The sequence below is a fragment of the Cynoglossus semilaevis genome, chromosome W (assembly GCF_000523025.1).
Source record: "Cynoglossus semilaevis isolate Cse_v1.0 chromosome W, Cse_v1.0, whole genome shotgun sequence".
NCBI lineage: Eukaryota > Metazoa > Chordata > Actinopteri > Pleuronectiformes > Cynoglossidae > Cynoglossus > Cynoglossus semilaevis.
Window position 1 is genome coordinate 14,953,208 of NC_024327.1, and position 11,527 is coordinate 14,964,734.

Below are 11,527 nucleotides of genomic sequence, written 5' to 3' on the forward strand. Positions count from 1 at the left end.
ACACACACACACACACACACATACACACGCCTTGTTTTGTTATAATGATCATTGTTTATGAGTTCAATCACCGTCATTAACTTGACAGTGTTGTATAAATAAATTTGATTATTTTTGTAAACTGTGTTTGTCTGTGTTGTTACTTTATTCATTGAAGCCACCCAATTTGCCAAGAACTCTCAAAATCCTTCAGATATTTAATTGTTATTGGATACTATTGATTTTAGTATATTTGTAATACTTCAAGTAATACATTATTGCTATATTAGTAGGTTAAAATAATAATTAAAGATAACTTTAATGAGACTGGTTGTGTTATTAATTTGAGACTGGTTGATAACACCGAGTGCTCCTAAGCAGCACTCGACCCATTGCACCTACATATTAATGGTGCCCCGTGTGAGGCAAATTGGTTTTGTTGGCTTCTTTGGATATTTGTTTCAACAATAGACAAATTATCAGTTTGCTTAGTAACTGCAAGGTTTGTTTTCAGGTGTGTTCAGACGGTTAATAGTATTTACTACTTACAACCTAATTTTATTAGATCTAGGAGATTAGTTCTTTATTTTAACAAATTATTAAACTTTACTGTTAATAATTAAATTAAAATGGCATCTCTGCGCACCTCTTACCACAAAGACACCGCTAAAGACGTGTCTCTCTTTGATGTTGTCGCAGATTTAATTCACTGCTCCAGCTCCACCAAGGCAAACTTTAAAAGGTTGAGCCAGGCTGAATGCAGGTTCACCATAGATGCCACTATAAAACAGATCAGAGACCCCAGATGCATTTCCAGTGCAGAGGAAATAATAGGTAAGCTATTCCTGCTCCACTTCAGAGACACTGATTTAGAAATCAGACGTCTTCATGAAGTGGCAGATAGGTTAAGCGACAGCCGAGACGAGCTAGCTCAGGCTAACCAACAGTTTAAAAGGGAACTCAGGCTTACTAACCAGTCCCTTACAGAGTGTGTCAGCAAGCTACAGAGAGCTGGAAAGGCTGACAAGAGGGTTGCTGAAGAGCAAATCCTCCAAAAGTGTTGCAATGACCAAGAACGAGCCAAAGCAACACATGCCCACTCTCTCTCGCTACCAGAGGAAAATTCAAAACAGGAAGACTATTCCGATGAAGATACTGAAAATCATCTTGGGCATAACCAGACAGCCCACCAAATCATCCTAGACCGCTACAAAACGACTCCATCAGATAGCCAGGCTGGAGCCATACCGCACTCGTCCAGAGCCAAATCCCTTGGCACACCCAAGCCGGTGTATTATGACATCCCTGATTCATCAGCGGATGAACTGGACCATAGACATAGAGAGCGCCATGAACAATCAGTAAATAGTTCAGACAGTGAATATTCAGAAAGATCAAGGAGGTCACGTAGAAAGGCAACCCGTGAACCTCGTATACGTCAAATTGATCTGCTAGCGCAGGACATTGAACGTTTTGATCCAGATAATAAAAACATTAATGTTAATGATTACCTACGGGAAGTTGACCGATGCCTTGTAGATCTGCCAAACGCCACAACACGGGAAAAGCTTAGGCTAATCTGGAAGACGTCTAGCAGCAATGTTCGGGCTTTCATAGAGACACTAACCCCAGAAGTCCGTGATAGCTACACGAGACTTCGTAAGTACTTGAAGGAAGAGTACGAGCAATACACTGACGAGACGTCTGCAATGTTGTGTGCTATGCAAATCGAGCAGAAACGGTCAGAATCCCCACGTGAATATTATAGACGGCTACGCAACGCATATTTCCAGGGTAGCAGTGCACCAGGCTTGGAGGAAGATAGAGGTTTCAAATCCCTCTTCTTACACAACCTCCACTCAAGTGTACGCAACCATGTCACAGTGACATGCAGACAGGGTTACTACTCCATGAGGGAAATTAGGCAGCTAGCCCAGATGACCTGGGAGACAGTCGTCAGACCAATGGACAGACTTGACGACGAACCCAGAGTCTTTAGTCTCCAGGATGCAGGAAATTCCCTGTTAGACTTAGAAGGGAGTGAAGCTCCACCAGGGAGACACACCTGGAGAAACCCTGCTCCAAAACCCCATCACCAAAGTGAGTGGGGAAGGAGACAAAATAGATACAGGAACAACCATGGTCAAAACTTCAGCAACAACAATAATTACAACAACCGACCCCGTGAAAGAGGTCGTAAAGACCAAGGTGGTTGGAAACGAGACGGTTACCAACAGTCAAACAAGAGATGGTGGAAACAGTCTGAGCGTGATCCGAAGCATAGGGGTAGGCATGTTCGTTTCTGTAACTCAGACGAACTGAGTGAGCTCCACTCAGAATTGGAGTCTGTAAAGGCTCAGTTAGCTGAAATTATTGACAGGTTTAATAGAGACCAGACCCCTCTTAAAAACGAATGAACACACCAATTAAAACAAACTTTACCCTTTAGCAGTCCTCACTCCAAAAGGGGGGTGAACGATAATTTGGTCTAACCCCTGACAACTAACACTTCTTTCCTTTCCTTCATTCCTTTTCTTTTCCAATGTGAAGAAATGAAGTTAATGGGTATTTTTAAATTGTGGTACATGAACGTGTTAGTCAGGTAGTGAGTTATCATGTACCCACATGTGTATAGCATGGTATTTGCCCAAATGCCTACAGCCTGGTATTTGCCCAAATGCCCATGCCTTGAACTGTTTGTCAGGACTCAACTTCTTCTGAGATTTTACAGGACTAAATGGACAATATGGATGACAATGGATTATGGAATATGGACTGTACAACCTTGTGCTCTCAGGGTTACGACTCTGTCATATCCCTAAGACCAAAGGGGGGATATGTAGGTACTACAACAGTCCTTTCAAGGACTCAAACTCCCATAATTCCACTGCTTCCGGTAAATCCACATACGTCACGATCAGTAACCTCCGCAACCTTTAAATTGGGGGGTCAGCCCAATATCGTTCTCTCTGTTCAGGACTTTCGCTCCGTAGGACCTCGATGAAAAGAGAAAACCTGCTCGTCTCAGAAGACTAAGAACCAACGCGCTTTTGTAGACACCATTGCCCACGGTGATAAATGCACTAGTAGCGTCTTTTTCTTAACTGAGTTAACCGGTAATTAAGTTACACAAGTAACGTAGCGCTGCGACCAAAGCAGTTATTGAAAAGTTAGAAGCGACAGGATTCCTTCTAACGGTATTCGTGTGAACCGGCACATCGACAGTCAGAGACTTTTCCTCCTGAAACGGACTTTCGGAACCAAGAGGACTCTCTGGACACAGTGGAACCAGACGGACGTCCCCAGCTCTGGCAAGGACCCAAGAAGCACGGACTTTCCACTACCCTCTAAATACGAGCAGACGTTCACTACAGTAAGGCTGGCATTTGGGCACGTTAGTTAATCTGTAGTATTGTTAAGTGCTATTTAAACTTAGGGACAGTTTAAGTACGCATATTGAATTTTGTTGTCTGAAATCTGTGCTGCTTTTATAGCTAGGCTGTTGCATGCACTTCTTTTCTAACCTCCTGACTCGGTGTTATACTCTTGTACACCGTCAGTATTTCAGTGTTAACTTGGAACGTTATCAGTATTGGGATCAGGAAAACTCCGACAAAGTCCTTTGTCTGGAGTAGACCACGCGGTACGCCTCCCTTCCCCCATATACTTTGATAACATCACAAGCACTGTTTCATTGTACCTGAGCGCATCTTGGTGCGCGTACACAACACCCATTCACACCTCCGTGAGCGCATACACGCCTCACGTGTTTCCTGTTGCCGTTCCTTCTACCTCGCAGTTCTTCTTCCACTGCGCAGTCGCGTATGTGAACACGCCTCAAGGGCTCAGTCGCTTGCTTGGTGGCTAAGAGGCAACATCTCTCTCTCGTACACGACCACTCGTGTACACACGCACATAAGTACACACACACAGACACACACACCTACACACGCCTTGTTTTGTTATAATGATCATTGTTTATGAGTTCAATCACCGTCATTAACTTGACAGTGTTGTATAAATAAATTTGATTATTTTTGTAAACTGTGTTTGTCTGTGTTGTTACTTTATTCATTGAAGCCACCCAATTTGCCAAGAACTCTCAAAATCCTTCAGATATTTAATTGTTATTGGATACTATTGATTTTAGTATATTTGTAATACTTCAAGTAATACATTATTGCTATATTAGTAGGTTAAAATAATAATTAAAGATAACTTTAATGAGACTGGTTGATAACACCGAGTGCCCCTAAGCAGCACTCGACCCATTGCACCTACACCGGAATGCTCTGTACTTGTCAGTAGTGCTTTCCAAATATGACACGTACAAGCATGATATGTCAGAATTGTCACAGAATAATAACATAATTCCCATAGACGTTTTTGACGTCTAACGATAAATTGACAAGAGACATTTTATTAAAGAGGAAGAGACGTTTTTTGAAATTGTGTGCTTTACCTATGATTGTTTTTCTCCAGGTCAGCAGCCTAGTGTTATATGTTGAGGAGGCTCACAAGCTGCCAGTGAAGTATTTCACCAACCCTTACTGCAACATCTACCTGAACAGTGTCCAGGTGGCAAAGACGCATCCGAGGGAGGGACAGAAACCTGTCTTCACCGAGGAGTTCATCTTCGAGTGAGTCTAAAGCATATTTCTTTTTTATTTTCCTCTTTCATTATAAACTCATATAAACTTTTTTCTCCATTTTTCTTTTTTTGTTGAATAACAGACTGTTATCATTTGTTGTTTCAGTGACCTGTCAAGTGAAATCAACAGATTTGAAATCAGCCTCAGTAACAAAACCAAAAAGAGCAAAGAGAGTGACATTTGTGAGTAATTTTTCCAACTCTTTAGCTTTTTCTACTTAGCAACAGTTAGCATTAGGAGATCATACCAAACCATATATATTTTTAAAAAAACCTTCTAATATCAGATTAAAAAGCGTCATCATCTTAACAATTATAGTTTGCAGCATTCAGAATGTATTTGTTGTCATATAAAAGAAAAAAAACTGTTGGTGCCGAAAATTACGTTATTCAGTCACCACTATTGTCATCTAACTGCCGCAGATAGAATGACCAGAAAAGAACCACACCTGACAACGTTGTACTTTTTACTCGCTGCGAGGGGGAGCAGAGAGACCAACAGCTTCGCAGAGCTGGCTCACCTCGTGTATGAGGACTGCAGCTCCTTTTATTGAGAAAGTTTCACAAGTACTGGGCAGTTGTTTTTTCTTTACGTTTTACTCTTAGGGCAAAGTTCATCCGATTCCCATACTTGATGAGAAACAGACCTCATCCTTTATGGACCTACATCATAAAAAACCTTTCTAGGACAACCTACTCCTGTCAAGCAGACCATTATTTAACACACTTAGATAACAGTTTATGGTTCACCACACTTTGGTTTAACACACTTTGGTAACTAACTATAAATTATATTTACAAAAACAGACCCAATCCTGCCTGCAGAAAAATCTGACATCTCTCCTTCCTTTTTTGCTGTCTTATTCCACATCCCACTCTCTCCCTACCAGTGTTCATGCGATGCCAGCTGAACCGTCTGCAAAAGGGCCAGTTGATTGATGAGTGGTTTCCTCTCAGCTCCCACGTTCCTCTGAAGGGCATCGAGCCGGGCTCTTTGAGAGTAAGGGCTCGCTACTCCATGGAGAAGATCATGCCCGAAGAGGAGTACAGCGAGTTCAAAGAGGTTTGATTCCTAATAACGTGGTTGTGGTTGCAGTCTAAGTTATCTGTTTCTCTGCTGGTCTTGTTCAGATAATAATGTGATGCTGATTGTGTGTCTGGTTGCAGATGATCCTGCAGAAAGAGTTCTATGTCATCTATGCTCTGGCCCACGTGTGTGGTCAGGACCGCACCTTACTGGCAAGTCTCCTTCTGAGGATCTTCAGACATGAGAAGGCTGAAGCTCCTTTACTCAGGACACTCAATGATAAAGAGATCAACATGGAAGGTGAAGAAAAAAAACTACAACCTGCAGCCCCACAATATTTATGGTCTTGTGCTTGTACAGGGAGTGCAGAATTATTAGGCAAATGAGTATTTTGACCACATCATCTTCTTTATGCACGTTGTCTTACTCCAAGCTGTATAGGCTCGAAAGCCCACTACCAATTAAGCATATCAGGTGATGTGCATCTCTGTAATGAGAAGGGGTGTGGTCTAATGACATCAACACCCTATATCAGGTGTGCATAATTATTAGCATTTTTCTTTTTTTGTTGAATAACAGACTGTTATCATTTGTTGTTTCAGTGACCTGTCAAGTGAAATCAACAGATTTGAAATCAGCCTCAGTAACAAAACCAAAAAGAGCAAAGAGAGTGACATTTGTGAGTAATTTTTCCAACTCTTTAGCTTTTTCTACTTAGCAACAGTTAGCATTAGGAGATCATACCAAACCATATATATTTTTAAAAAAACCTTCTAATATCAGATTAAAAAGCGTCATCATCTTAACAATTATAGTTTGCAGCATTCAGAATGTATTTGTTGTCATATAAAAGAAAAAAAACTGTTGGTGCCGAAAATTACGTTATTCAGTCACCACTATTGTCATCTAACTGCCGCAGATAGAATGACCAGAAAAGAACCACACCTGACAACGTTGTACTTTTTACTCGCTGCGAGGGGGAGCAGAGAGACCAACAGCTTCGCAGAGCTGGCTCACCTAGTGTATGAGGACTGCAGCTCCTTTTATTGAGAAAGTTTCACAAGTACTGGGCAGTTGTTTTTTCTTTACGTTTTACTCTTAGGGCAAAGTTCATCCGATTCCCATACTTGATGAGAAACAGACCTCATCCTTTATGGACCTACATCATAAAAAACCTTTCTAGGACAACCTACTCCTGTCAAGCAGACCATTATTTAACACACTTAGATAACAGTTTATGGTTCACCACACTTTGGTTTAACACACTTTGGTAACTAACTATAAATTATATTTACAAAAACAGACCCAATCCTGCCTGCAGAAAAATCTGACATCTCTCCTTCCTTTTTTGCTGTCTTATTCCACATCCCACTCTCTCCCTACCAGTGTTCATGCGATGCCAGCTGAACCGTCTGCAAAAGGGCCAGTTGATTGATGAGTGGTTTCCTCTCAGCTCCCACGTTCCTCTGAAGGGCATCGAGCCGGGCTCTTTGAGAGTAAGGGCTCGCTACTCCATGGAGAAGATCATGCCCGAAGAGGAGTACAGCGAGTTCAAAGAGGTTTGATTCCTAATAACGTGGTTGTGGTTGCAGTCTAAGTTATCTGTTTCTCTGCTGGTCTTGTTCAGATAATAATGTGATGCTGATTGTGTGTCTGGTTGCAGATGATCCTGCAGAAAGAGTTCTATGTCATCTATGCTCTGGCCCACGTGTGTGGTCAGGACCGCACCTTACTGGCAAGTCTCCTTCTGAGGATCTTCAGACATGAGAAGGCTGAAGCTCCTTTACTCAGGACACTCAATGATAAAGAGATCAACATGGAAGGTGAAGAAAAAAAACTACAACCTGCAGCCCCACAATATTTATGGTCTTGTGCTTGTACAGGGAGTGCAGAATTATTAGGCAGAAGAACATGGTTGTTATTCAATAATAAAATTAATCCTCAAAAATACAACTTGCCTAATAATTCTGCACTCCCTGTATATTGTATCTGCTCATTTTCCTGTCCACTGATTCTAGATGAGGCCACCACCCTATTTCGAGCAACCACACTGGCTAGCACCTTAATGGAGCAATACATGAAGGCCACTGCTACACCCTTCGTCAATCATGCACTCAAAGAAACCATTATCAAGATCATGGAGAGCAAACAATCCTGTGAGGTAAAAAAAAAAATACAAAGCTGTATAATCAACACTGGTTTGTACGGTGCAATTACATTAATGTACAGTGATTAACAATGTGGGGGCGGGATCCTCAATTTCAATATTTTCTGTATTTGTACTGATTTGTAATTTTGACAGTTGTTTTATCTAAAAAAGGGGGAAATGGGAACCACTTGGGTAATCATATATTAAATAAAAAAAATAATAAATATCTAATTTTTTTTGTATTTTTCTCATGGATCCTGCCCACTTCCTTCACCAATCCTTTCTCCAGCTGAACCCTTCCAAACTGGAAAAGAATGAGGATGTGAACCTGAACTTGGCCAATCTCCTCCACATCCTGTCAGAGCTGGTGGAGAAGATTTTCATGGCTGCTGAGATTTTACCTCCGTCAGTATATAGTGTACCTGCTCTGTTTGTACAAAAACGTCACTTAAAGAACTGATGTTGGAAACACAAAGTTTGACCCATTATTTATTCCCATTTTAGGACACTGAGGTTCATCTATGGCTGCCTGCAGAAGTCCGTGCAGCAGAAATGGCCAAACACCACAATGAGGACAAGAGTTGTCAGGTAAAATACATCTACACTAAGAATAAAACCGCATTTTGCTTTTATCCTAAATGATTACCTGTATTTTAACAATTTCTGTCATTCTATTTCCTTTACTCTTCCAGTGGTTTTGTCTTTCTAAGACTGATCTGTCCTGCTATCCTCAACCCCAGAATGTTTAACATCATCGCTGGTAAGCCTCCGTCAAACACACATAAACACAGGTCTCTGTTTCCAGTGTGACGTGATCTTCATGTAGTGATCTCTTCCTTTAGACCCTCCTTCTTCAACAGCAGGCAGGACCCTCACACTGGTGGCCAAGTCTGTTCAAAACCTAGCCAACCTGGTTGAATTTGGTGCTAAGGTAAGAAGCTTCTCTCGAAAATCATGTAATGCAGTGGAAGTTTGACAGTTTGAACTGTAAGAATCATTCTTTTAAAGTGAGTCCTATCACTGTGATGTAACTCTCATGCAGGAGCCCTACATGGAGGGTGTGAACCCCTTCATCAAAAACAACAAACACAGAATGATCATGTTTCTGGATGAGTTAGGGGTGAGTCACATTTACTGCATTATCATTAGACTAGTGTGTTTCTTTATTAAAGTTGTGGGTTCACTCGTGTCATAATGCTCTTACCAACACGTTAAGTGTAGAGATGACCATGCTCTTATTCAATCTCCAATCAGGGTGTGTTTCAACCTGTTGGTTCCTTCCAAACAACAACCCAATCAATCAATGCATTTTTTTAATTTAAAGCACAATTTTGTCAATCATTTATTGAAAATAACTTGCGTATAAGTCCCAGCTATAGAACATATATACATTTCTCTTTCCAGAATGTTCCTGACCTCCCTGAAGCCACAGAGCACTTTAGAACTGACCTGTCCCGGGATCTGGCAGCACTGCACGAGATCTGTGCAACACATTCAGATGAGCTCCGGACACTGAGCAACGAGAGAGGAGCCCAGCAGGTGAGAGACTAAACATGAGAATGCTCTCACGCTGGAGGGTCAAGGATGTTTGTTTTTGTTTTGTTCCAGTTGTCTGATTTATATCCTCTTTTCCCTCTGTAGCATGTGTTGAAAAAGCTGCTGGCCATCACTGAGCTCCTCCAGCAGAAGCAGGCTCAGTATGCCATGTCCAACAGCAACAGGTAGTACTGCACTCCTCACTCCTCTCATCCTCCCTTCCCTACGTCAAGTCTCCTCCAGCAGAGGGCGGCACAGAGGAGACAGAGCATGCGCCACCCTCATCCCAGTGGCAACCCCTCCATCAGCACCACCACCACCATCCTCCTCCTCAGCTCATTCCCATCTACCTGCCATCTTGTCCCATTCACCACAAGAAAGCTATGCAACAACAGCGACTGAGTACAACAACTGATGCAGTACACAAAAACAGAGAAAAAAAATGTTTGGTGTTTTTTTTTTTCTTCATAAACTTTGGTCATGATACAAACTTGGGTACATTTCATTCCCTTCATCATGAGGGCCAAATACAGCTATTTCATAAAAAAAATATATTATTTTGTACCCACTTTGTTTTAACAGCACAGGTTGCCAAAGTGTCCCCACCTCCCTCCTTCTGGCTCATTATGCAAAAACTGACATGAAGAAGCTTCTTCTTTCTGTCCTCTATTCTGGTAACTGGATTGTGAGCTGATGCTTTTTATACTGTAATTAGTGACTGATTTATTTTAAGGCTGTGAGCATATGTGCAAAGTGCTGAGACGATCATTTCTGTCTATATGTTTTACTTCTACTTTCGTTTTGGAACAAAGTGTCACAAAAGTATTGTTATTTTATATTAAGAATACATTCTTTTTTTTGGAAACTTCTGAATGCCAGGCAACTCACATAATGAGAGATACCAAGTACAATGAAAGTGTTTACAGCAGTAAGTTGTTTTGTTTTTTGGAAATAGTACAGACTGTATTAGACATGCATGCATTTATTAAACAGTTTTTGTAAAGGAGATAATGGAGTCGTTCATTGTTCCTGTGGTGGAGGTGCACAAGAAAACCCAGGGTGAGCTTGCATTGTAGTAGAGACGTAAACAAATGAAAACAAACACGTTTCTGCTGAAGCCTGGTTGCATAAAGTAAAATGTGAGTGTTACAAGCAGATGTTCACGTCAGGTCTGTCCATTCCTGGAATAAAACACAGGTTAGGCTTATTAAATAAAATACGTAGAATATTATTTTTTCTGTAGCTCTTACCTCTTTTGCCCAGCGTGCTTCTTTAGAAACATGTCCGTCGTCTTCATATCCTCTCTTCCGTTTGCTAAAAGACAGACATCCCAAAAATATTAATATGAAATATATCCTTTCAAGCTGTTAAAAAAAAGTTTGCAAGCTGTGACTGTTGATGAACTCGTCTCCACATCAGCGTGTTTATGTCGTCAACCCTTTATAATCCACTGTGAGTGGATCGTTTAGTATCTGCTTCACCTTCATGATCACTGTTTGTAGTTGTAGTTTTCCTGTGTCTTGACTCTATCACAAGATAAATTACACCAACTTATTTCCTTGTTCCTCTGACAAATGTCACTGTATCTTCCAGAACGGAGTGCACCATCATGTCTCTGGCCGCTGCCATCCGGGTAATGTGAGATTTCCTGATCTCCGCATCTGTGGCAGCCTGACCAGGCGGCCAGCCAGCAAACACCAGGGAGGTCACATCCCATGTGGTGCTCTAACGAAGACTGAAGTCAGTTTTTTATTTACTGAATGGGCATGTGGCTGAGATTCTTCCCAGTGGAATCTGGCTGTTCTTTGTCAGGAACCACTTGCTACATACAGTCCCCTCCAAAAGTATTGGAACGGCAAGGGCAATTCCTTTGTTTTTGTTGTATACTGAAGACTTTTGGGTTTCAGATCAAAAGATGAATATGAGACAAAAGTTCAGAATTCCAGCTTTTATTTCATGGTATTGACATCCAGGTGTGTTAAACAACTCAGGACTGAGCCCCTTTTCTTTGAACCCACCCACATTTCAAGTGAGCAAAAGTATTGGAACAGACATTATTAACATAAATTAAAGTGAATAACATTTAATATTCGGTGGCGTAACCCTTACTTGCAATAACTGCATCGAGCCTGCGACCCATTGACTTCACCAGGCTGTTGCATTCTTCATTTGAAATGCTGTTCCA

General features: G+C 41.4%; 1 protein-coding gene across 2 annotated transcripts in view; it reads left to right on the forward strand.

Annotated features, from left to right (window-relative positions):
• LOC103397270 (ras GTPase-activating protein 1) overlaps positions 1-10,348 on the forward strand; it is a 44,507-nt gene extending 34,159 nt beyond the window's left edge. For both annotated transcript variants that reach the window (XM_008335481.3, XM_025052722.1), the window contains exons 13-24: positions 4,462-4,619; positions 4,737-4,813; positions 5,521-5,693; positions 5,798-5,957; positions 7,676-7,818; positions 8,096-8,211; positions 8,311-8,394; positions 8,499-8,566; positions 8,649-8,737; positions 8,849-8,926; positions 9,211-9,345; positions 9,448-10,348. In XM_008335481.3, coding sequence (XP_008333703.1) covers positions 4,462-4,619; positions 4,737-4,813; positions 5,521-5,693; positions 5,798-5,957; positions 7,676-7,818; positions 8,096-8,211; positions 8,311-8,394; positions 8,499-8,566; positions 8,649-8,737; positions 8,849-8,926; positions 9,211-9,345; positions 9,448-9,531 — 1,365 coding nt within the window. In that variant the 3' untranslated portion in view covers positions 9,532-10,348. The remainder of the gene's footprint in view (positions 1-4,461; positions 4,620-4,736; positions 4,814-5,520; positions 5,694-5,797; positions 5,958-7,675; positions 7,819-8,095; positions 8,212-8,310; positions 8,395-8,498; positions 8,567-8,648; positions 8,738-8,848; positions 8,927-9,210; positions 9,346-9,447) is intronic.
• The last annotated feature ends 1,179 nt before the right edge of the window (positions 10,349-11,527 follow it).